Source organism: Mus musculus, chromosome 15, assembly GCF_000001635.26.
Source record: "Mus musculus strain C57BL/6J chromosome 15, GRCm38.p6 C57BL/6J".
Lineage (NCBI taxonomy): Eukaryota > Metazoa > Chordata > Mammalia > Rodentia > Muridae > Mus > Mus musculus.
Genome location: NC_000081.6, coordinates 96,619,892 through 96,646,489, shown reverse-complemented (window position 1 = coordinate 96,646,489; position 26,598 = coordinate 96,619,892). Strand labels below are relative to the sequence as shown.

General features: G+C 46.8%; 1 protein-coding gene across 7 annotated transcripts in view; it reads left to right on the top strand.

Moving 5' to 3' along the window:
- Positions 1-3,051: 3,051 nt before the first annotated feature.
- Positions 3,052-26,598, top strand: part of Slc38a1 (solute carrier family 38, member 1) — a 72,021-nt gene continuing 48,474 nt past the window's right edge. The window contains exons 1-3 of one of the 7 annotated variants that reach the window (XM_030248259.1): positions 3,052-3,146; positions 3,856-3,999; positions 22,321-22,534. In XM_030248259.1, the coding sequence (XP_030104119.1) occupies positions 22,413-22,534 (122 nt within the window). In that variant the 5' untranslated portion in view covers positions 3,052-3,146; positions 3,856-3,999; positions 22,321-22,412. The other 6 variants (XM_030248257.1, XM_030248258.1, NM_001166458.1 and 3 more) reach the window with 6 other exon arrangements.

Sequence of the window (26,598 nt, the reverse complement as noted above, 5' to 3'; positions counted from 1 at the left end):
TCTTTTTTTGTTTGTTTGTTTTTCTTTATTTTATTTTATTTTTATTTTGTTTGTTTTTCGAGACAGGGTTTCTCTGTATAGCCCTGGCTGTCCTGGAACTCACTTTGTAGACCAGGATGGCCTCAAACTCAGAAATCCACCTGCCTCTGCTGGGATTAAAGGCATGCGCCACCACGTCTGGCTGATCATTTCCCATTTTATAACCTCTTTATCCAAATGACAGCATCCTTTGCCTTACAGAGCTTTTGGTTTTCATAAGGTCCCGTGTATTAATTGTCCTTAGGGCCCGAGCTACCAGCGTCTTGATCAGAACGTCTTTCCGTGGGCCAGTGAGTTCAACACTATTCTCCATGTTCTCTCCTGTCAGACCCTGTGTATGTGGCCTTAGGGGAAAGTTCTTGACCTATTTGGCAATGGCTGTTGCGTGAGGTGGTAAGTGTGGATCTATTTACATTCTTCTATATATGTTCTATTTGCCATCCTCCAGTTTGACCCCTACCATTTGTTGTAGATGCTGTGTGTGTTTCCAGTGTGTATTTTTGGCTTCTTTGTTAAAAATCAGGTGTCTATAGGTGTGTGGAAATATGTCTAGGCCTTCCATTCAGTTTATTGACGTGTCTGTTTTTACGCCAAAACCATGCTGTTTTTATTACTACAGCGCCATAATACAACTTAAAATCAGGGATGGTGATACCACCAGCAGTTCTTGTATTATTCGGGATAGTTTTGGTTATCCTGGTTTTGTTGTTCTTTTTGTTTCCCTATGAAGTTGAATTTGTCTTTTCAAATTCTATTTTCTGTCCCTTAGGACAGCTTGGTAAAGTCTGCCATTTTATCCTGACTACTTTAGTACCATTCTGGTCAGTATGCTCACTTGCAAGTGGTGGGTAAATAAGTCACAACCCGACAGCAATGCCTGTGGTGCCCATAAGTCTAACACAGGGCAAACTGAGAAAGACTGGAAACAGAGGCTCCTATCTCAAATGTAATGGCCTGGACCCTTCCTATTTCCCAGCTAAACAAGGGTCTCACAGAATCCAGGAAGTTCTCAGCTTTAGACATGGAGAACTGTCTCTGGGTTTCAGATTTAAGATTACAGCTGTCCGGTTTGGGGGTAAAGCCTTTAACCCTTCAATCAGGGATGAGGGTGGCATGCCCTGTTTAGAATGTTCTGGAGAGTAAATGCTTAGCCCTCCGCTGGTCTCTTAGTGAGCGCTCGGTGAGTGAGGAAACATCTTCATGGCATCATCTAAAGATCCCAAGAAGACTACCGAGGTTGGGTTTACGGCTGACCTACTGGAAGGACTTCAGAAGGGAGCTACCAGGCACTTCTTAAACCCTGCCTCTGCCATACTCTCAGGATGTCTCTCTAACAGTCTTTCTATGAAGCGGAGGGCCACGGATGCATTTGTCCCCTCGGTGGCAAATGTCAACTAAAAATCCCTGGGAAGGGGTGGAGAACCCATGTCTGGGGTGGTCTGTGCTTCTAAAGACTGCCCATGGACTTTTAAATCAGACTCGAGTGGGAATCCGTCCCCTCCTCTGCCGATACGGTCAATGTTCCCTCCTCTGTGGATCTGCTTTCTCGTTTCAGAAAGGACAGTTAATACCCAACTAAAGTGAAGAGGATTAAATGTGAAAACAGCGAGAGTGCGTAGCCGAGAAGCATAGAAAGCGTGTAGCCGAGAAGCTAGTGAGTAGGACGAGCTGGGTTCCTATTTCATTCAGCTCGAACAGCCCTGAGTAACTAGTCGTTCTGTGTACAGGAGCTGGCAAGTTAAGTAACATCCTGAGCTAAAAGGCTTGGGATCATGTTCTCTGCAACACCCATGAGTGTACATCTTTTTTTAAAAGACGCACAACCTTCAACAGGCTTTTTTTTTTAAACATAGTTTTAAAAATACTTCATTTATTTATTTATTTATTTACTTACACTCCAGACCCCATTCCCCTCTCAGTCCACTCTCCCTCCAACAGTTTCACATCCCATACCGCCCCCCTTACCCCCCCTCCACGAGGATGTCCCTAGAACCCAACCCCCACCCAACCAGACCTCTAAACTCCTGGGCCCTCCAGTCCCTTGAGGGTTAGGTGCATCTTCTCTGGCTGAACCCAGACCGGGCAGTCCTCTGCTATATATATATGTGTTGGGGACCTCATATCAGCAGGTGTATGGGCGGGGGCGGGGGCGGGGGCGGGGGGGGGTTAGTCCAGGTTAATTGAGTCTGCTACTGGCCCATATACCTATTCAGGGTAACTTATTCAGTCATAATCGTAACAAAATCGTAAATTTTGACTTCCTCTAGGAAGAAAGGTAAAAAGAATGGACTTTCGGTGTAAACTTAGAGTGTTACTATAATACATAAGTTTTTCACACAAAGAAGGAGCAACAGGACAAAAAAAAAATGGGGTGGGGGGTGGGGGGAGATGCTGTGTTTGAGGAAGAAACTGCCCTTCTGATTGCAGTGACCTTCCGGTTTCCAGGCATGTTCAAGAACACACCTCCCACTTGTTTCTTTGGAAGCCAGTGTTTAACTCACCACGACCATTTACGGCCATTGGAAGGGAGCAAGAATACCAGCCACTAAAAAGCTTAAATCTTGGTTGGCCCCCCACTTTCCCAGAGGAGACTGAAAATCTGTAAGCACCGCAAAACAGCATTCATTACTCAGCCTCTTGAAAGGCTCCAGGTAGAGTCATTTTTGAATCATGATTCAACCGCCATTTCTTGTTTTGATGGAACAGTGATGGCTAACATGTTGATGGCTAACTTTATGTTTAAAAATCTCTGTGCTTAAAGCAAATTTCGACCTCCAAATGTTAAGCGCTACTAGGGGTTAATCTTTATTATTATTATTATTATGGTTTTTTTTTTAACTGCTGGTTCTGCTTCTGTAAACAAGCTTGCAAGAGAACAGATTGAAGCTTTGTATTCTTTGCCTTTGTAAACCCTTGGCTGAGGTGTCTGGGTGCTACATTCGGAATTCCATCTCGGCGTCAGTGTCTGAATAAAATCCTCTTGGTTAAAATTTATTAGTGGTCAGGCTGATGAATCTCCGGCCGGACCCAAAACAGGAGCCATCCGGATGAGAGGGACTCAGGCTTCCACGCGGCAGACTCCGTGGTGGTGGTGGTCTCATTGGCTGGTGTGTAGGTGGGATTTCCTGTCGCCATTTTAAGGAGAAGCGACTGTGCCAGCCAGTCAGTTAAGGGGCTGCACTTCAGACAAAGAGTGGGGCAGGAGAAGTAACCCGAGGCGGATATGGCTTTCAGCCTGTTCCTTTTTCCAGGCCCAGCAAGGGTAGAGTCACGTGGCCGGGGCAGCAGGGCTATTGGTGCAGACCCCTTGGGTTATTGTCACACTCTGAGTCCCAAGGGGTCCCCAGAGCTGCTCTGGGGGGGGGGGGGGCGGGACTGTAGGTGTCCAGGTTTCCAAAGGTGTCCCCGCGCGTCCCGTAGTCCACCACCGCCCCTGGGTCGCGGGGCTACCCTCACGCTGCTCCCTTCCCACAATGCAACTCCGTTCGGTGAGGCCCTGGCGTACCCCAAGAGACGGCCCCCTGCCACCGCCTGGGCGAGTGAGCCGCTCCACCTCCAACCCCGAGGGTGCGGGTGCGGCAGCTGTGGCCCCAGCTGAGGCCCCGGGAGGGCGCAGGCAGGTGCCGGGAGGCCCGCAGCCTCCGTATGCTCGGGTACCACCAGCGCGTTGTTCGCGCATCCGCTCGCACTGCCCTTCCTGGATGCTCGGTGTCCGCCAGCCGCGGTCGCCTTGCGGTCTGGTAGCCCAGGGGGGAAGAGGAGCAAGAAGGCGCGGCGACCAGCGGCATGTGACCCGCACTGCTCTACCGCACACAGCTCAACTCCGCCGGCGCGCGGGCATGGAGGGATGATGGTCTGAAAGGCCGCGCTCCCGTCCCCAAACTGCCGAAGAGAAAGGGCGACGCGCCTCGCAGGAGCCAATGAGTCAGGTTGGAGCCCCTCCGCGCCGGGCGTGTGAATGTAAGTGCTGGCGGGCAGAGTGTGGGTGGGGGGAAACTGATGCAACCAGCCCTGGGAGGAGGAGGAGGAGGAGGAGGAGGAGGAGGAGGAGGAGGAGGAGGAGGAGGAGGAGGAGGAGGAGGTGGTGGTGGAAAAGGAGGAGGAGGAGGAGAGCTGTGGCCACGCCACTCTTCCTGAAGGTCGCCGGTAACCCGGCCTTTTACCTTCCTCCGAAACCCGCCACGCGGATCCTCCCCGCCCAGTCTTACAGACCTGGGGCCACCTTTCCCTAGCTAGTCCTTGACACAAAAAAGGACATCTAACTGCCGGGGACGGCCTGGAAGGGCGGACACTTTGGTGGCGCCTTTCCCTTTATTTCTCGAGGTAAGGTGCTTTTGGAGGGCAGAGGGAGCGGCGACTTGGAGGGAAGGGGAGTTTGAACAGGAAGGGAAGGAGGTAACTCAGACAGCCTCCATGTCTCGTGGACACGGGCAGAGCGTCGCGGCGCCTTTCTAGAAGGCAGGAGTCCGGTGCCCTTCCCTGAACGCAGGGACTCCAGATACCGCCGTGGCGTACAGTACCTTACTTTGTAGACCTGGTTTTATGGTGATGGAGTGTGCCACCAGATCTGGTGTCACTTTCGCGAATTAGGAACCAAGCATGCGATGTAAGGGGCATAAGGTACACCGAGGAGTGAATCAGTCTGCATCTTGGGACTGGCCGGCAGCGGAGCCTCGGAGACCGGCTCCCCAGCGCGGTAAACAGGTGCACGTTGGCTGCACCTCCACGGGCTCGGCCCCTGTCTCCGTTCCGGTTAGTGGGATGATGCTGGCAGTGACTCACTTTCCTCTCCCTCTCTGGAGGCTCTCTCCCGAATGAAGAGCCAGTGATAGGCTACTTCCTCTAGAGCCTGGTCCGGTGGGGCGGGAGAACAAAAGGCCACTGCTTGCGCAGGACCCTTGCGCCCTGGTCTCCCCTCCCCCGCACCTGGCCCCAAACGTTGCGGCAAAACGCTTATAAACTGGTCCGCTCCACGCGAGGAGGAAAACGCGCGGAGATCTCTTGTAGCCCGTCTTCATCTCTCCCAACCCCCGCGACAGCCCGGCTCCGGGTGCGGGACTGCTCCGCACCCTCGCGAACAGCGCGCGGATCCCGGTGCATCGCCCGCCGCTGGGTTTCGGCCCAACTGTGCTCGCACTAGACTCGAGTGCATATGGCGGCAAAAGGAATTTCGCGGTAAGCGCGTCACGCCGCGAACTGCCTTTCACAAGCTGCCTCGGGCCGAGGAAGGTGGCGCTTACTCCAGCCCTTTGTGTCTCGCTCTGCGGCGTGGACCCGGGTTCTCACCAGCCTGTTCCATCGGTGGGAAGCACACTGGCTTGGGGATCGCGTACTTGTCTCAGACGTTTAGACGGTGTCGTACGTGGAAGAGAGGAAAGGACCCACTGCTAGAAAACGGTACGCGTTTGCAAGATTTAACACCTCCGCGGTTTTTTGTTTTTTGTAACTTAAAAAGAATACAATGGAGTGTGTGTGTGTGGGGGGGGGGCGGTAATTGTATGGTTTGCAAAACGCGGGTCTAGCAAGGCTGTAATTTGTCACCTTGATACAAGAAACAGTGCTGCAACTCGTGCTTTTTCTGACGTCAGAAGGACAACGGAAATAAAACCTGAGCTGGCTGGCCTCATTGTCAAATAACTCACCCTATAGGAAACTGGCAAGTCCCGCCACTGCACGGGTCTGGTATGGCCGCCTAACCTCTGTCTTAAAATGACTTAAATGACTCTGCTGTTGGGTTACTTAGTTCTCAGTGAGTGGCTGAAAGCAACGGAAATGCGGCCTAGTTTGATTGCGGTTTTGATCTTAATAGGGATTTTTTTTTTTTTTTTAAAGAACAGGTGTTGAATAATTAGGGATGCTGTGTAGCAGGCAGCAACTAATCAGATCAAGTTCCGGCTCCTGTGTAATGTCCATTTCAACAGGAAACAGACTATGGATGAACGCAAACAGAAATGCCAGGTGTTCAGGTTGGGAAGACATGAGACAGAGTCATGTGAACCTGGAGGATCCTTGTGATAGGCGACCCATTAGGAGAGGTTGTGTGAGGGGTGGCGTGTCTTCCTTTCTTAATGAGGAGAAATAATTGTCTATGGGAGTAATTAGGGGGAGATTTTCAGAAGAAATAGTGCTTACTGCACCCTGGGCTGCCTGTAATCCAGCAGATACGTTAAGTAGATTGAAAGGTACTTTCCAGTCTTTAAAGTTTTTTGCTGCTTCTGAACATTTTTTACCTTGTTTCATGGACTGAGGGTTACACTGAGAAAGCAGCGGACTTAAGAGGCCTGGCATCTGCTACCATGTCCACTATTTTTTTTTTTTTTTTTTTTTGGTCCTCTAATGCCAGGGATATGGGAATTGCTTAATAAATTCTTGCTGGATTGTGACCTTGGCAAGGTAGCTCGCCCAACCCCTTTCTGAGGGGCAACTCTTTTCTCTGTTCCATGATTGGTCCTCTTCCCTCACGGTTGAAACACTGCAGTCTGTCTGCTCTGCTTTTCTCGCTTACCATGGCCTCTCCTTTTGAGCAATGGTAGGGCATTGAAAATGTCCCTTGTTTGTCCTTTTGTCTGCGTCCCCAAATGTGCAAACCCATCAGGTGGATTGTTGAGAATCAGGAGCTATGGGCTGGGAAGTCCCTTGAAGTGTCTACGGATGTGGGAGGCAGATGCAAGCGTGCCAGGGAGTCAGCTTAGGTGGTGTCATAGCCGCTCAGTCTTTCTCTTCTAGGCTAAACGCGGCTCCTGTAGCTCAGCCTGGGCACTTCCACAAGTTTAACATTGTATCCTGATTTTAAAACAGTCCATGTTTTGTAAGGTCCTCACTCCGCACTGAGTTCCCACTTGCTTAGAAATAGCCCGGATTCTTTTCTCATTTATGGCGAATCCTCACCTCTTTCTCTCTCTCCCAAGTGACATTGTCTTTCTCCCAGGACACACTGCAAATTCCCCTTGGTCCCAGGTATTTTTCTGCCCCAGTGGCTATGTGGCTTCCAGAGTAGAATGCCTACTGAAATCTTGTATTTTGTGACAACCTGGTCAGGGTGCTATTTTTCTGGTTCTTACAAGTGCTTAGTGACCACCTTCCTTTTTATACAGTTTTTTTCCCCCACTCTGGGTGCCACACCAGGTGGTGGAGCAGAGATGGTAAGGCCTCGCCGTTAGCTCAGATCTGCATACCAGGCTGCGACTTAATGGCCTTGGGAACTTGCAGCAAATTGTTGAATGTCTCTGAGCTTCAGAATTTCATTTATCAAATGAGAACAACACCCATGGTGGTTATTAAGTTATTCCAGAGATTTCATTAAGATGGCGGTTGATGTAAGGTATTCACTCTCATCTGTACAATTTGATGGCTTGGTTACTGGTTTTCTGCCAATCATGGGTTTCCAGCTACTCCTAAATGGCAGAGGAGTTTAGATTCATAGAAGCCCGTGTGGCAATGGGGAGTGGGGTTGGAGAGACTCACTTCCAGAGAGGTTGCCTAAAACCGTGGGCAACTCAGGGGACAGGTTGAGGCCTCACTGTCTCCATCCACAGTTGTGCAATGAGAACCATCTGGGAGACTCTTTGAACAAGTCAGGGCTATTTGGGACATTGCCATCCAAGATCACTGCCAAGGACAGGCTTGGAAAAGGGTTGTTTGTTTGTTTGTTTGTTTGTTTGAAGTGTTTCTCAGCCTGGCTCCACAGCAGACTCAACCTGTGCCTTTGGAAATCTACTAATTTACAGATTCCATCTCCAAAGATTCAGGCAGAGCAGACAAGAGAATGAAAAGAAAGCAAAAAAAAAAAAAAAAAAAAAAACAAAACAAAAAAAAAAACCAAGCAAACAAAACCGTACCGGGTGATTCTGTAGTAGTTTAGACTTAAAAGCAAAGCCCACAAACCGAGCATCAGCTTAAATGAGGATGTCTACGGGTTGCCTGGTGACATCTTAGCCACGTGAGGCTGTGAGCTTCACTGACTTTTCCCTTCGATTTTACTAACCATCCAGCTGGTGACATCATGGGGCCCTAGCCTCAGGTTACAACGTGTGGCCTGTATTTTCCCAGGCTGGGAGGCCCTTCCAGTGAGACAGCCAGATCACGAGAAGAAATAACGTGAGGATCTCAGTTTCCATCTCTGGCAATGACGAAGGAGGCTGTAAAGGAAAAGGGACCGGATAGGCTGTGGCCTGAGGAGGGAGGAAGAAAGGGGCTGATGGGAGGGGGCGGAGCTGAGGAAAAGGAGCCTTAAGTTGTCATAGTTCCTGTTGTGAGTGCAGACTGGTGAGCAAGGCCTGAGTAAGCTTATGGGGATATTTTGTGTGAGTTACATTTTTCCTTTTAAGATTATTTGGAGTTAATTTCTGGATAAAAATTAGGATGTCACTTCACATACGGATTTCCAGCGCTCCTTACAAAATGTCGGTGGGTGTGGTAGCGCATGCCTTTAGTCCCAGGACTCTAGAGGAAGAAACAGGAGGATCTCTGTCAAGCCTGGCCTATAGAGTGGGTCTATAGGGAACAAGCCAAGGCTACGCTGTAAGACCCTATTTCAAACGAAACAAAACCCTAAAGATTGGCTTGTTCCTTTTGCTGGTTGGAGGGACCTGACTAAATCCTGTCTTCTCCAGTTCTGTGAGCCTGCGCTGTGTTGCTAATCTGTCTAGCCTGCCCGGACACACGAGCTGTCCTTGATCTTGCCTTTACTCTCAATCTGTAGGACCTTAAGGCTGGCTCTCCATTAGGCTCCTCCGGAGAGCATTTAAGGTATGCACAGTTGGGTTATGTCCTAGACCCATGGTGTCAGAGGTCACTCTTTATGTCCGATTTTCTTCTTTAAGTTTCCTGGTCTGTTCCCATGTCCAGCTAGATTGGCAGGAACTGGCCTTGAGTCGGCTGTTGAGATGTATCCATGGGCTCCTCTGCTTGGTAAAAGTTGACCTGTAAGCAGACAGACCAGCCAGAGGGGGTGAGACCTGGGAGAGAGCTTGAGAGAACATCTGCCCATTCAACCCCCAGAGACCCAGATAGGGAATTGTTCCATTTCTGCGTCATCAAGTGACCTTTGAATGATAATGTGTCTTTGGGACTTATTTCTCTCTTCAGATTGAGGTACTTGAAGGTCTTCTTGTTAAAAAGACCTCATTTTTATATGCCACTTTAGGGGGCTGTTAGCCCCTACGTTAGTGATTTTCCTATGGCATTTCCTTGGGACTTGGCTGTCAGCTCAACCCGGGGTTAACTACAGTGTAACTACTGCCCACTGCTTTTAGTAGAAGATTGGTCTTTGATCACGAATATCAATGTAACTAGATGCGCATATGCAGAGAATTGTGCTTTTCGTTAGAGCGTCCATAGTTGCTTTTGACTGCTTATATTTGTTGTGATTCTAGAAATCCACTCTCAGTTACTGAGAGTTTTATTTGTATTAGGAGTCATATCAATGGATGCTCAGTAAACTCCAAATGTTGATCTTTATTATTATTTTACAGTAGTATAGAATCTGTTCTCTTACATAGATTATATGTTGACTTGACTTTTGACTTTCTATCTCAAAGAAGTCGATGTCATGTTGGAACATGTAAATACAGATATTCATATACCTGGACATATTGAAAGCAGAACCTTGGTTGATATGTAGAGACTTGAACAGTCGTAGTATGCAACAGGCAGGATAAGGTGCAGTGTAATGTAATCTGCTCTATAATTCAGTGACTAGTCGACATGCCCCCAGTGACTGCTGGTGTGTGTGTTCCTCTTTCTTTTCTTTTTTGGTTTTTCGAGACAGTGTTTTTCTCTGTATAGCCCTGGCTGTCCTGGAAGTCCTGTAGACCAGGCTGGTCTCGAACTCAGAAATCTGCCTGCCTCTGCCTCCCAAGTGCTGGGATTAAAGGCATGTGCCACCACGCCCAGCTGGCCAGTGTGTGTTCTTAATGAGCTTTCTTTGCCACTGGGTTTCCACCCCATCAGCAATGCTGACATTTTGAGCCAGATCTCATCTGCCTTTGCCATGCCGGTTTAACGCCATTCCAGCCAGGCCTGCTGGAGGCCTAGAGTGACCCCTCATATGTGTAGCCAGGAATGTCTCCAGACTTTGCCAAATATCTCCTGATGGGCAAAACTCCTCCCTGATGAGACAGACAGCTTTGGTCCCTGCCTTCTCTGGATTTTAGAAGCCACACGGAGAATCTTAAGCATTCCGGGGGCATTCTGGGCGCGGTGGCAGGATATGATGAAAATACCTTCCCCGAAGCTGTGCTTTCAGATGGATTTTTCAAACTCGCCTCATCCAGATTCATCCCAAAGGAAATTATGTGCAGGTTCATGAAGGTGGACAGGGCTGTCTGCTACTCACAGTCTCCATTTTTATGTCTCTCTTCTGAAGAAATTGTATGGGTGCGGATCACTGTGTGTCCGCAGACTTCGCTTTAAAAAGACTTCCACCATCTCCAGTGTTAAGGCGTGTCTACTAGGCTGTGTGCCTATGAGGTCTGTGTTACCTTGATACCGCTCCCCCAGAAAACTGAAATTGCGAAAACAGACAGCAAAACAATTAAAAAAAAAAAACCTCAAAAACAAACAAAAACCATCATCATTAGAATATCTGAATCCTTGATCCAAGCCAGTGAGTAATCTGCATAGCAGGTATGTCTGAGTCCTTCCAGGGTCCTGAGTTCAATTCCCAGCCACCACATGGTGGCTCACAACCCTCTAATGGCATCTGACGCCTTCTTAAGGTGTGTCTGAAGACAGTTACAGCATACTCATATACATAGAATAAATAAATAAGTCTTTAAAAAAGAAAAGAAAGCAAGGACCTATTCCAGTTTGCACAGGGGGGATAGGAAGTCGGGAGGGTATGGACAGGACCTAACAGGGGCAACCTGGGAGCAAGCAGACCATGCAGCAGGAGTGTGCAGAGTTCCGCAGGTGGGGAGGTGGGGAGGGATGCGGCTGTAAGCGATTCACACTTAGGATCAAGGAATCACTCTGTACATATTTGGAAGAGATAGACGCAAGGCAAACGTTTTCCAGAAGGATCCTTTTCTGCAGTTGGGAGAAGGTGGCCTGGCAGAGTTAGGGCTGTGAGCTGTAAAGGAGGGAGGGAAAGGATCGAAAGGATCAGCCTTTAGGAAGGGAAACAGGCAGGCCATGGTGGCGGATCCAGGGGGTTGCTTTAAAGTGATACCCAGATTGGAAGTTCAGCTTCCAGTCTGCAGTGATGACCGTGGCAAATAGCCAAGCAAATAGCCAAATAAACGGGTCTAGCAAGCCGCCAGAGACCTAAAGAATTTATGGAAATTTCTAAACCGGAAGGAGCGGCTAGATCTCCTCTCCTCCCTCCCGACTCTTTCTATAGATAAAACAAACCCATACAAAACCTTGTTTTGTGCCGAGGGACACGATCATGATCAAGTAGAGTTCGAAAGGGAGATCCCACATATTTGCCCGTAAATCCCAGTTTAGCAAAGAAATTATAGTCTAAAATGAAGGAAAGGAGATCTGAAAGATGCTTGCGGGATGAAACCTTACACCCAGATGGGAGAGTTTGGAATGTGCTGGAAGGGCGGAGTCACAGAATTAGTCCTGCCCTTAAGGCAGATGGGGGAGGGGCCACAGTGAGGGGCAAGCTGAGAGGTCTCGAGGCAAAGAGATGAAGGCTGACAGACGCCCTTTGCCTTGGTGAAGAAAAGAGTTGTTGTAGCTTGTCACAACCGTGCAGACCCTGTAACCACGAGGCCTGGCCATGGGATTTAGGACTGTGCCCAACAGTTTGTCAGGCGGTGGTGGCACATGCCCTTAATCCCAGCACTTGGGAGCCAGTGGCAGGCGGATTTCTGAGTTTGAGGCCAGCCTGGTCTACAGAGTGAGTTCCAGGACAGCCAGAACTACACAGAAAAACCCAGTCTCAAAGGACAAAAAAAAAAAAAAAAAAAAAAAAAAAAAAAGGCTGCCATAACACTGGCCTATAGACAAGTCTTTTAAGCATTTTCTATTTGTTCTTTTCTTAGTTTCTTTTTCTTTTCTTTTTTCCCCCCAGTTTTTCCAGACAGGGTTTCATTGTATATGTAGCCTTGCCTGTCCTGAAACTATCTCTGTAGACCAGGCTGGCTTTGAACTCACAGAGATCCACCTACATATATTTATTGAGTTCTAGGATTAAAGACACATGCCACCAGCTTGTCTTAGGATTTCCATTGCTGTGATCAGACACCATGACCAAGGCAACTTTTATAAAGGAAACATTTAATTGGGGCTGGCTTACAGGTTCAGAGGTTCAGTCCATTATCATCATGGCGGGAGCATGACAGCATCCAGGTAGGCACGGGGCAGGAGGAGCTGAGAGTTCTACATCTTCATCCAAAGGCAGCAGGAGACTCCCCTCCACAGGCAGTCAGGTGGAAGCTCCCATCCCACAATGGGCAGAGTCTGAGACTAGGAGCCTCAAACCCTCCCACTGTACTGACACTTTCTCCAACAAGGCCATACCTCCTGATAGTGCCATTCCTTGGGCCAAGCATATTCAAACCGCCACCTGACTCAAGTGTTCCCTTGATTAGTGATTGATTTGGGAGGGCCTGTCCACTGTCTCTGGTGCCACCACTGGTCAGGTGGTCCAGGGTTACATAAGAAAGCAGGTCTAGGAAGCAATGGGGAGTGAGCCAGGAAGCAGCATATTCCCACGGCTTCCTCACTTCCTCCTTCCAGTTCGTGTCCTGACTTCCCTTCTTGACGGAGTGTGGGATTGTATGCTGAAGCAAACCCTTTCCTCCCAGATGTCGCAGGCTATTTGATCACCCTGTGAATCATGAGGTTGTGTTATTTGCTGGACAAAAACCATTTTCCGTTGTAGTGTGGCTCAGCCTTAGCACACACCTTTAATCCAAGAGCTTTCTGCTTAAATATTGTAAACGGGATTAAATGAAGGCAACCATAGGTCAAGAGACCGAGCAAGCAACCAGTAGCCAGGAAGTAAACATAGGAAAACCATAGAGAGTAAGGGGGAGTCAGGAGGATGGATGAGAGACCCACGGGAAGGAAAAGAGCGAGACGTTCAGTTCGAAGGAAGTTTTTTGAGACAGCATGGTAAGTGTGGAATTGTTTCCAGGACATCAGCTGTGGAGGAAGGTTAGCTGAGTGCTTTCTGTGCCCCTCTGAGCTAGCAGGCTTTCACCCCAGCATGTGGCTCCGGAATCTTCATTGGTCAAATAGAAAAATTGAGATTTTGTTAAAAAAAAAAAAAAAACAAAAAACAAAAAAAACAAAACAAAAAAAAAACAATCCCCAGAGTTGCTTCTGGTCCTGGTGTTTTATCACAACAATATCCCCAACTAAGACACTGACTGTCTGAGCAAGGTCCATTTCCTAGATGGGGAAGCCGAGGCAAGAGAATTTAACCTGGCCTCCTATGGCTCTTTCATGGTAGAGCCATGGATGGTCAAGGATGGCATCAGGGAATTGTGAAGACCAGGGCAAGGGTCTCAGGAAGGAAAGAGACTCGGGATGGGTTACACGGCAAGTAAGGCATTCGGAGAATGCCGGGCAGAAGCCAGAAGGCCCGAGAGGATGAAGGATGCATGCTTGCAGTGCAGCTACAGCCATTGGCATTGTCTGGTTTGATAAGAGGAAACAGCCTGCTCTGTGCTCTGTGTTCATTCTCTCTCTCTCTCTCTCTCTGAACATTTTTCTTCTCCCCTGTATCCCAAGTATCCCAAGTTTCAAAGGTTTCCGTTGTCAACTCTAAGTTTTTAGTGGAAGTACTATATGCAGGTTAATTATTTGGGTCTTTGTTTTGTTTACATGTAGAGTGTGTGTGTGTGTGTGTGTGTGTGTGTGTGTGCACAGGCAATGCCAGGTGTGGCACCACAGTATCCATGTGAGGGTCAGAGGACACATTTTGAGTGTAAGTCCTCTCCTTCCGCCATGTAGGGGATCAAACTCAGGCCATTAGGCTTGTGGCCAGTTCATTAATTTTCTGAGCCTGCACTAGGTCTTTGATATTTATTTATTTATTTATTTACATAATTTTTTTTGTGGTTATGTGCACGTGTGACTGCAGTACCCTGGGAATCCAGAAGGTGTCGCATCTCTTGGTTCTGTGTCCTCATGTGGGTGCTTGGAACTGAACGCAGACCCTCTGCTTGATCTTTGTGGGTTTTTTTTTTTTTTTGGTCTCCCTGTGTAGACCTGGCTGGGCCAGAACTCACCGTGTAGACAAGCTGATTCTGTAGCAGTCCTCTGCCTTGGCCTTCCTGTGCTGAGATTACAAAATGTGCCATTCGTCTGGGTTCATAATGGTCGGTTCCCGTGTGTAATGGATCTGGAGCTTGGCTGTCTCCTATATTTTTTCTCGTTTTATTTATCCAGTGACACGTGACGACCGATGTGATATGATATTGATGCCTTATTGCATTTAGAGAAGATAACCCAACTAAAAGTAAGATATTATAAGCAATAGCATAATAAGTAACAGTAACAAGTTATAAAATTGTATAAGTAAGTTATAGTTAACTTGTTTAGTCTGTCGGAGGCTCTTTGAAATATAGACTCGTGTTTGCGTACGGATACAGATCATTATAGCGTAAGTGCAGAGATCTGGAACTCTCAAGTGTGTAAACAGGCTCAGTTGTGCGAAGAGACAACGAGAAGAATAATATCATTTGTCTGTCTGTCTTTCTGTTTGTGTGCGTGTGTGTGTGTGTGTGTGTGTGTGTGTACGTGTACCTGTACCTGTGTATTATCTCTCTCAGTGTCTGTGTATGTGTGTGTGCGTGCATGTGTGTGTCTGTGTGTCTGTGCGTGTGTGTGTGTGTGCTTGAGTGTGTGTTACTGTTTCCACATCCAGCTGTCTGTGGGCAGTTCCCGTGTTTTGGTGTCTCAGCTAGTGTCTCTCTCGGCTGTCAGGATGAGGCCGCGCTGAACACGTGAGTGCAGATGCCCTCAAGAAGTGGTGAATTTCATTCCTTTGGGTGTGTGCCCAGAAGAGGGATTGTTGGGTCATATGGTGATTCTATTTTTAATTTTTTTAGGAATCTCAATGTAAATTTCCACCTACAGTGTGCAAGGACGCGCTTTCTCCACACCCTCAGCATCCCTTGCCATCTCTTGCGATTGTGATGGGGGTGGTCCTAAGGGCGTGTGAGGTCGTAGCTTCTTGCTGTTCTGATTTGCATCACCAGTGCTGAGCACTTCCCGTGACTCTGTCAGCTATTGGCATGTCCTCTTTGTTAGGCTTGTTAACACTTCCTCAAACTTAGTTAACTGTTGGGGTGAACTCCAGGTGTTGAGCTAGGATACCATTATCATCATCATTATTATTACTATTATTATTACTTCATAATAAAAATAAAACAGGAGCTGGAGGGATGGCTCAGCAGTTAAGAGCACTGGCTGCTCGTCCAGAGGACCAAAGTTCCATTGCCAGGCAGCTCACAACTACCTGTAACTGAGCTAGCCAGCCCCTCACCTAGTACTGATTAAGTAATCGTGTTAGTGCTGTGTCCAGTGTAAATAACACCCTCCCAGTCTAAGACACACAGTTGAAGTCCTGATCTCTCCAGGTCCTATCATCTCTCTTCCTTTTTCTTTTCTTCACTTTCCCCTTTCCATACAACGAGTATAATGCAGGAATATGTATATTTCTGAAATCTTCCTGGATGTTAGTTTGTTCTCTGTTGTGCAAAATGTTTTATGGTATGCTAACATCTTGCTTGCTTAAACAGGTCGCAGGTGACTTAAAGCCACACAAGGCTATTTGCATATCCTTGTCCTGGTACACAACACAATACAGAGTCATCTTATGAGGTAGTTTCCTTTGGTGCTGTGCTAAAATGTACCAGGATAGTAATCCATGCCTCGAGAACAGTGTGAGACCGTGGCAAGGATCAGGAGTGTTCTGTGCTGGGTAGGATGTGATTTCTAACTACTTTAAATACTGAGGTGTAGTAGTAATAGTTAGGTTAACATCGTATGATGCCTTATTTAACTGTATAGTCTGACAGTTGCATGCGCGCATGTGTGCGGATGCATGCATATATGTACATGGATGTAGAAGCCAAAAGAACACATCAAGTGTATTCCTCGGTCATTTTTCCATTTTATGCTTTTTAAAAGGTATTTAGCGTGTATGAGTGTGTGTGTGGTGTGTGTGTGTGTGTGCGTGTGCGACATGTGGATGTCAGAGAGAGCTTGTGGGATTTGGTTGTCTCCTTCGACCACGTGGGTCCCAGGCATTGAACTTGGTCATCAGGCTTTGGTGGAAAGTGCCTTTACCCAGCTGCGTGACCCACCTTATCTCTTTGTGCCATCTGGTTTTTGAGACAGGGTCTCTCACTGAAGCTAGAATTTACTATTTGCATTAGACTACCTGGCCAGTGAGCCCCAGGGATACACTCACTTCCCCCCTCTCCCCCGACTCCTGGACTGGACCCAATGCTGGTATCACAGAGAAGCTGCCAGACCTGGGCACTGGGGACCTGAACGTGCGTCTTCCTGCTTGTGCAGGGAGCTCTTTAGTGACCGAGCTTAGGGTCTCTCACACCCTGAAGATTATCATTTCCTATTTCCCTCGAATCAAAGTCTCTCCGAAGCAGCCCAGCCTAGCCTCACATTCTATATCCTTCTGTCTCAGTGTCTCCCAGGTTTCAAATTACATGGCTGGGTCAGTACCTTAACGCTGAGCATTGCTTATCTTTCAGGGAAATTGTGGTTTGTTTGTTTGTTTGTGTGTTTGTTAAGTCCAATCTTAACTTCCTACCTCTGTTGACCAACCGTGAATTACTTCTACTGAGAAGTCTCAGCTCAGGCCCCATCTCTACCTGTCAGTCTCTCCATCGAGCGTCTGAACTTCTGCAGTTCTGGTACCTTTTCACGGGTGTCAAGCAGTTAACCAGGCATTAGCAGGGATCTTGTAGACTTGGGTTTGATTTCAGAACTCAGGGTAGAAAATTATATCTATCTATCTATCTATCTATCTATCTATCTATCTATCTATCTATCTATCTATCTATCTATCTATCTATAGTTTGTTTGCTGTGTGTTTTTGAGACAGGGATTCTCTGTGTAGCCCTGGCAGTCCTGGAACTCACTTTATAGACCAGGCTGGCCTCAAACTCAGCGATCCGCCTGCCTCTGCCTCCTGAGTGCTGGGATCCGAGCCCAGCACGGCGGTGCACGTGTGTAACGCCGTCACTTGGAAGGTAGGGGCAGAAGGACTCAGAAGGTCATCCTGAGGTGGCCTATGTGAGTGGCTCAAAGCAAAGCAAGACAGAAGACAAACCTAAAAATACACGTGAAAGAAAATTCTCTTAATGGCCTGTATGAATCTCCCTTTCTTGAGTGTGTACGTTTTCATTTCTGGTCACCTTTTGTTGGACAGAGATGTACTGGTGGGGGTGCCCATGGGAGGCAGCTTGTCTCCACAGAAGAACTCTGGAAAATTTGGAAAATTTACGCCAATTCCTAAACTCTGGTGATCAATGCGTGCTGAGAACGTTTTCAGCCATTTGCAAAGTCTGACTTCACACGAAGCCTGTATTTTTTTATTACCGGGGAGCTGATGCTCGTTTTTGCGTAGGTGTGTGGCGTATGTGTGTGCACAGGTGTGTACGTGTGTGCACACATTCATGTGGGCTCATGCTCGCTTTCATGTGTGTGGAGACCAAAGGTCAGCCTTGGCTGTTTTCCTCAGTCTCTTTCCCCCTTTAGTTTTTGAGACAGGTTCTCTCACTGAACCCGGAACTCACCTGTTCTACTAGATTGGCTGGCTAGGAGTTCTGGGGATCCACCTATCCCGACCCCAACCCCAGCTCTGGGATTATAGATACATACAGCTTTTCTATGAGGACTGAGGGTTCGAACTCACGATTTGGCTCTGTAGCCACGTCCCCAGAACTAACAGCTTAGAAAGACATTTCTGTCCTTCACAGCCCTTATAATCTGGTACTCCATGAAAAAAAAAAAGTAGGTTAAAAACAATCTAAAACCATCAGCATTAAACCAGAAGGGACGTTGCGAGGGCAGAGATGGAAAAGGAGGCATGAAAGAAACAAGGAGGAGGGAGTGAGTCTCCGGCCTATTTTTAGGTGGTGGAGTTTCTTTCATGTTTGTTCTAGAGTCTCCATGAAGTGTGTGTTACTCTTGGAGAAGAAAGAAAATTTGTGCTCTCGTCCAAATAACCAACATTTCTACCTACCTACTTACCTTTCTTTCTTCCTTCCTTTCTTTCTTCTTTTTAAAATTTATTTATTATCATATGTAAGTACATTGTGTAGCTGTCTTCAGACACACCAGAAGAGGGCGTCAGATCTCGTTATGGGTGGTTGTGAGCCACCATGTGGTTGCTGGGATTTGAACTTAGGACCTTTGGAAGAACAGTCAATGTTCTTACCTGCTGAGCCATCTCACCAGCCCCCAAATAACTTTTCTATAACCCCGTCTCAGGTCCCTGAAGGTTTGGTATTTTCAACATTTTTTATTATTATTATTAGATATTTTCTTTATTTACATTTCAGATTTTATCCCCTTTCCTAGTGTCCCTTCTGATAATCCCCTATCACCTCCCTCCTCCCCCTGCTCACCAACCTACCTACTCCCTCTTCCTGGCCGTGGCATTCCCCTACACTGGGTCATAGAACCTTCACAGGACCAAGGGCCTCTCCTCCCATTGAGGACTGACTAGGCCATCCTCTGCTACATATGCAGCTGGAACCATGAGTCCCACCATGTGTACTCTTTGTTTGGTGGTTTAGTCCCAGGGAGCTCTTGGGGTACTGGTTAGTTCATATTGTTGTTCCTCCTAGGGGGCTGCAAACCCCTTCAGCTCCTTGGGTCCTTTCTCTAGCTCCTTCATTGGGGACCCTGTGCTCAGTCCCATGGGTGGATATTTCCAACATTTTTAAGACTCCATCTTCACTTGGTCCTCAGATAAGTCAGTGAGAATCTGAGCAAGTATTTCCCCAGCACAGCCCAGGGGAAGTGAGAGGCAAGATGAACTGGAATGATATTTCCGGTTTTCGTCTTCAAGGAGACTTACTTAATACCCGTGAAAACTCGCCCTGTTTGATGGACTTGTACTGCCTGGTGTTTGCGTGGGTGTAGTGGGTGGGGGTTTTGGTAATGTTCACTTCCATACATGACAGGTCAGCCATTTGTATTACACACACACATGCACACGAGCACACACGCACAACGTGCACACAGGCACTCACACACACGTGCATACAAACACACACAGATAACATGAGCGGTTAGCTTCAACCAGCAGACTCCAAATCGCTTACTAATCAAATTCTGTTCTTAGAAAAATCCCTGCCTGGTACCCTATTACCAGTTTGGAGAGAGAAAAACTCCTTAACACAGATTAGAAATGTCATCCCCTCCCCCCTTTCAGGCTGATAGGCTCGCTTCTACAGCCTGTCAGGCAGTGTTAGAAGCCAGAGTGAGAGAGTCACCAGTCTAGAAATTACCCAGCCTGCTTTGTGCTTTGTAGGCCAGTTTTCATTAAAGGGATCCCAGAGGTGAGAGTGGGGTCCAACCACTTGAGTGCACCCAGCTTTGCATGGAGAAGATGGGACACCCATTGCCGCTGTTTGAAGCCCCCTCCCCCCAAGCAGTCAGCGCTAGCTGGACTCAGCTGTCCCCTCATGGCTTCCTGCCTTCCCAGAGGCGCTGGGTACAGCAGGAGAGAGAGGCTCCTGGGATCCGAGATATTAGAATGTGCTTTTGTGGTAGTTTAATCATCTGACACCAGAAAATTTTCCTTCTAGATGGGAGACCTGGGAGGAAAAGGATTATTGTATAGTTTCCACGTACAAAGAGATTATACTCCAAACTGGGCGCTTCTGTGGGCCCTTTGGATAGCACTGAGTAAAAGGCTTCTAGGTCAGATTTCCCTCAGCCTAGGGTGCTGTGGTCCTAGAGCACCCAGAATCACATAATATATCGGCTGTCTCAAGCAGGTGCTCCGTAGAAGATTTATTTATTTGTATTAACTTCTCTAAACTTCAACTTTACTTTTTTACCTTTATCTAATTGAGAGTTTCCTACATGAGTATTGTCATTTACATAATTTCCACTCCACCCCCTTTCCCCACAACACCTTTCGTGTTCCTTACTCTTCAAATTTGTGACTTCATTAATTATTGTTTTTACACACATATATCCAAATGTGTGAGTACATCCTGCTGTGTCCATTTATTGTTGCTCGTATGTATGTATGTATGTATGTATGTATGTATGTATGTGTGGCTGATACTGGGATTGGATAACCTTTCGAGAGAGGGATACTCGTCCCTGGAAGAAACTCGACTTTCTCCCAATCAGCAGCCGTTAGTTGCTGGTAGGTCTTCATCAATGCCAGAGGTTCTCAATCTGTGGGTCTCGACCCCTTTGGGGGATGAACGACCTTTTGAGGGATTTGCTTATCAGATATCCTGCATATCAGAGATCTTGTATATCAGATATCCTACATATCAGACATCTTGCGTATCAGATATTTACATCACAATTCAAAACAGTCTCAAAATTACAGTTAGGAAGTTACAGGGAAAATAATTTTATGGCTGGGAGTTTGCCACAACATGAGGCACTGTATTAAACTGTCACAGCATTAGGAAGGTTGAGAGCCACAGATCTAGACTCTAGAGTCTAGAGTTCAGTCTTTCTAACGTTCTGTGCATTCCAGGATGCCCTTGAAGTGACACTTGAGTCACCTTGGTGGGCCAGCCATGCTTATATGGGTTTTCCTTCTTTCTTCCCTTTTGATGAAGGGTCTTACTCTGAGTCCCTTCCTGTGTAAGGGGCTGTCCCTCCAGCCACTCCTGTCTACAGGCCTGTAACACCACCCCTGGTTTGCACTTGAAGTTTCATTTGTCTTTGTGGCCATCCTTCCGGTTTTTGATGCTGCCTCCCCAGATTTCTTCCCGTGTGTTCTGTTGGTGGCACTTCAGGGACTGATGCTACAGCTGTCCACGTGAGGGAGAAAGCAAGGCCTCTGATCATCCTTCGTCCCCGATGAGGAAATAAAGTAGCAGGTGGATTAAACAAAATCCTCTGAGTGAGAGATTTTAATTCCCTGATTCCCTGACGTGGGCTGACTCCACTGAAGATTGATTTAATCCCTCGCAGCTGATGTATAAACTGTTCGCTAAATTCCAAAATAAAATGAGTCCAGGTTGTAGGTCGATCCCAGGTGATGCCGTTTATTGGAGATTTGTACTCTTCAGCCTACAGTGATAGGCAAACACATCAAAAGCACCGAGCCGCTCCCATTTAATTAGTTACTTATTAAAATTTAAATCTCCGGCTGGAGAGAGATGGCTCAGCAGTTAAGAGCACTGACTGCTCTTCCAGAGGTCCTGAGTTCAATTCCCAGCAACCACATGGTGGCTCACAACCATTTGTAATGGGATCTGATGCCCTCTTCTGGTGTGTCTGAAGACAGCTACAATGTACTCGGGTATATTAAATAAATAAATAAATAAATAAATACTTTTGAAATCTCTTGTTTGCTTACGGTTGGTGGACAGCTACAATGTACTCGGGTATATTAAATAAAGAAAGAAAGAAAGAAAGAAAGAAAGAAAGAAAGAAAGAAATAAGAAATCTCTTGTTTGCTTACGGTTGGTGGAGCCGTATGCCACAGCACACGTGCGGATGTCAGAGGCTGCGGCAGGAACTGATTCTTCTTCATTGTGTGTGCCCTGGGGCTTGAACTCAGATACTTAGGAGCAAGTGTCTTAACTTGCTGAGCCATCTTTCTGGCCCTTAGCATATCATTTTAAACATGGGTTCATAAAAACATTGTGTATGTTGTTTGCTGCTAACTTGGGGTTTCATTTTTCATTTTTAAAAGGGTTTAGTTTTAGTTCTATTTATTGGTTGACTGATTGATTGTTGATTGTGTCTTAGTACGCTGTCACTCTCCAGACACACCAGAAGAGGGCACCGGATCCCATTACAGATGGTTGTGAGCCACCATGTGGTTGCTGGGGATTGAACTTAGGACCTCTGGAAGAGCAGTCAATGCTCTAACCACTGAACCCATCTCTCCAGCCCCATAACTTGAGGTTTCTATAATTGTGAGCTAAAGGTTATGGGATGTGACTTACTCTGTAGTAGATAAATCGAGGGAAATGTGTAAAAGCCATAAAATTTAGAGATAAGGTTCATGTTTTTATGTGTCCAGTAGCAACGTCTGAAAGTGTCATTTCTTCATTATTTGTTCGCTTTTCACGGCGCTTCGTGTATCAGTGACACTACCTCCCATTCGTTTAATAACTCTTTATTCTGCTGTTTCAGGGGTCTCAGGCATCTGTATTTGCTGCTGTCTGCTACTAAAGAGCCTCAGAACGGAAGAAATTTGGGTTGACTTTTGACTGCGGACACCGAATATGATGCATTTCAAAAGTGGCCTCGAGCTAACGGAGCTGCAGAACATGACGGTGCCCGAAGATGACAACGTCAGCAACGACTCTAATGACTTCACAGAAGTAGAAAACGGCCAGATAAATAGGTGAGCGTCTTCCCCTAAGTGCCACCCGGGGAAGGAATGGCTGTAGAAAGCCGTTCTTTCAGGAATTTGGGTGAACTCTTCGTTCACTAAAATTATGCTCTGTTTGAAGATGCGATATGAATTTCTTCTGCAGCATCTGTTGCACGTCGTCTGGAATGGCAGATGAGGGGAATATAAGAGTAATTTATTCATCTCAAATCTCTCAGTCGAGTCTAATAAAAAAATGTATAAATACATTGGACCCCAACCAGCCAACACGTCTCAAAGCCTTATGCCTGTGAATTAGACTGACTGGAAATTTACCACATCTCATACCTAAACGAGTGTTGTAACCATTGCCCCACATTTTAATTAAGAAACCAACCAAGTTGCGTTGCTTGTTATTTCTACGAATGAGTAGAAAAAACAATGGCACCATCATTCTGAACATCATGGGAAGTTTGGATTTTAAATAATAATAATAATAGCAACCACTAAGTCCAAATGGCTCTGTGAAGGACTGTGGGAGAGAAATAGTCAATGAAAGAGAAAAATGGGGAGGTGCGGTGGGAGGAGAGAGGGCCAATCTGGTACAAGTCCTTTTCATTCTTGAGTCTGAGATTGCTTTTACCAGGGTAGAACCAAATTTATTGATTTTAAATGAATTGAGGCCATCCTGAGACATAGTGACTTTTTCATCTGTTTTTGTTTGTTTGTTTGTTTGTTTTTATGGATCCTTAACAGGAGTCAGGGAGAGAGTGGTGCCTGCAGGACTCCTTTAAGAAATTTTATTTGCGTGTGTGTGTGTGTGTGTGTGTGTGTGTGTGTGTGTGATGCATGCATGCTTATATGTGGGGGTAGAGGGAGGGGTCATGTTAAGAGTGTAAAGGTCAGAACCTTCGGCAGTTGGTTCCTTCTTTCCAGTAGGTGGATTCCAGGGATCCCACTCAGTGGTCAGGTTTGGTGACAAGCGCCTTTTCCGGCTGAGTCATCTCATCACCCCTGTGGGACTGCTTATTAACATGCCATCGTGCTACGCTTTGTTAAGGCCCCAAGGAGACAGGGATGCAGAGGATAAAGGCACAGCCACAAGCGGACATCTTTGTAGAAACCATTCCTGACAGTCTGGAGTATGCACCTCGGTGTGGTCATTCTCAGCTCCTTTCCCCTTCCTGTAGTGACTGCTAAGCCCCTAATGTAGACCCTGCCTCGTGTCCCAGTGTGTTCACGGTGTTGGGCGATACTGCTTTTTATTGGAATCTTTTAAACACTCCCTCCACCTTGTTGAGTGATAATTAATAGTAGCTTCCATTTCTTTCTTTTTAATTATGTATGCAAGAGTATCCGTGTGGGAGTGTATGCATGTGGGTGCAGTTGCCCGTGGAGACCAGAAGAGGGCATCAGGTTTCTAGGAGCAGGTGTTCCTCCTAACATGTTGTGAGCCTCCTAACATGGGAGCTGGGAATTGAACGTGGGTACTTTCGAAGAGCAGCAAGTATATCTCTGGCCCCATCACTGCCATCATTGTTTGTTTGTTTTTTTTGTTTTGTTTTGTTTTGTTTTGTTTTTTGTTTTTTGAGACAGGACCTATGTAGTCTTAACTGACCTGGAACTCACTATATAAACTAGCCTGGCCTCGAACTCACAGATCTTGAATCTGTTTCTTGATTTCCAAGTGTTTTGCTTACACTGCCATGGCTCCTTAGACCATGATGCAAAACAAGCATCCTGCAAATGAGAGAGAATGTCCTAAGCAAGAAGCCACCCCGGCCAGTCTAGATCTGTCTCTCTGTCCTATGTGTGATACAAGGTTGAGCCCTTGGTTAACCGTCTGGGTTGTAATGGTTCCCGTAGTTCCAAAGCTGTTTGTGCACTGTAGATCCTGCCAAGCTCCACCTCACTGTAGTAAGTAGGACATTCTGATTTTTTTTTAACAAAGCAGCGTTACCTTAAAGCGAGTCATTTATAACGCTCAACTGGGAGTCTACCCTCGAGTTTTATAAGTTCTACTTACAAACTGTCGGGTTTTTAGGTGACTGTCACTTGGCAGTTGCTGGAAGGAACACCCTGTTTGCCCAGACTTTGGCCTCCAGCAGAGTGAGCTCACTTCCCCACACACAGTGATGAGTCGACAGCTGGTGCAGGAGAGCTTTCTCTGGTATTTCATAAAACTTTCCCACCCTCTGAAAGTCAGCACCTTGTCTGTCTGTCTGTCTGTCTGTCTGCATGTTCTTCCTTTTCCTTTCTTTTGTTCCCTTCTTTCCTTCCTTCCCTCCCCTCCTTGCTTTCCTCCCTTCCATTTCTTCCTTTCCTTCTTTCCTTCCTTCCTTTCCTTCCCTCCCCCCCTTTGTTTCTAAACCTCATTTTATTTCTTGTCCTTGACTGACAAAACTCACAGCTCTTGCTTCATTTCTCGGTTGGTCCGTTTGTTTTGGCAGTACGAAGAATTGAACTCAGGGCTTTGTGTATGCCAGGCAGGAGCTTGACTGCTCTGCCCCAGCCCTTACTTCGTTTCTGACTCTGACAACCAAACACAAAATGTGACAGCACAAAACAGATAAAAGGAAACAAACATTAAAAATGAGAAACCAGTCAGTTTTACTGAAGGCCCCACTGAGTGGCTTGCCTTTTTCCATGTGCCTGTCCTGTGTTCCCTGTTCAAGCTCCCCCTCCCCACCCTCGGCCCTTCCTGTAGCTAGCTCACATTTGTGGGAAGGCGGCGTTCGTTATATAATCTAAGAGAAGTAAGTTTCCCAAGCACTGAGCCTCTCCCTTTCGAACCTCTTTGTGGAGAACTAGAGAAGACATTGAAGATGATACTGATCTTGGTTGACCTCTCATGTAGTTCATAGCTTTGCCTGGAAGCTCACCCGGATTCAGTAAGAATCATTCAGTAAATTAGTTAGGTTTAACTAACCATAGAGTAGAACCCTGTGGGCATCCGAATGCTTGCTGTTATTCCAAGCCTTTGTTTGTTTTTTATACACCAAGTTTTGCCAGATAGTGAGAAATTTAAGCTAGGGACAACCCAGCCTGTTAGACCTTCGTCAGACATTTTAATGTATGTGCAAAACACGGGAGAGCTTCGTCCAAGGCAGGTTCTAATTCAGGAAGTCTGGAGTGGGTCCTGAGACTTCCTTTCTAGCTTGGTCAAGGAGTAATGCTCTGGCTACTGTCCGGAATGAGGAGCCAACTCTTAGTGATCCCTGGGGATGAGATTGCTGGAAAGGAGGCCTGTCCGTCATCTTGGTATTACTTTTCTTACCTAGTACCTGAGTCCGGGCAGACCTGGCAAATGGTTGATGGAAAGAGAGGATGATGAAGGAGGGATGGAGAGAGGCCAAATAGCTTAGGGTTTAGACCTGCATTGAACACTGGCATATCATAGATTTTCTGTAATTCCCCCTCCATCCCCCCAACCCCCCCCCAAACCTCACCTAGCCTCCTGGGGCTGGTTCTAGGGCTGTTGGGGAATAGGCAACGCTGTCCATTTGGTAGCTAGAGAGCACAGGCTGTGTGTGCAGTCTCCTATTCATGTTCAACTCCTAGCTCAGCAGTTCAGGAATCAGCAGTGTAACTTCAGTCGGGTTATTTCTCTAAAATAACACGGAGGCCAGCTCATTGTTACGGAACGACATGAGGTGCATCCATGGAAGGCCCTTGGCTGGGTGTCTGGCCTGGCAGTTCCAAGCCTCTTAGCTGGAGAAGTGTCTTTGCATCACTAATACTGTAACACTGTGTCTTTGGCAAGCCTGTTCTTCTCCATCCTGCCGAGCAGTGATTGGCTTTTGGTTTTAATGACCGCTGTGATTGCTGTCCTAAGCTTGGTGAGATATTTGTATATCCAGAAAGCTCTGAGCCTGTCTCCCAATGCATGTGGTTTTTTTCTTTACTCTTGTGTAATTAGTTATTATGAACCAGGAATACAGTTTGATTAAGATTTATTTTTAAAAGAATGTGTGGTGGTTGTTACTTGCAGAGTCAACTTGATGATCCTCTAAAAAGTTTTCTCCCCCCCCCCTTGCCCTCCACCCAATTTCGCTATATTTGGGAGGAAATGTGCCAGAAAAGTTGTCTTTGGCTTC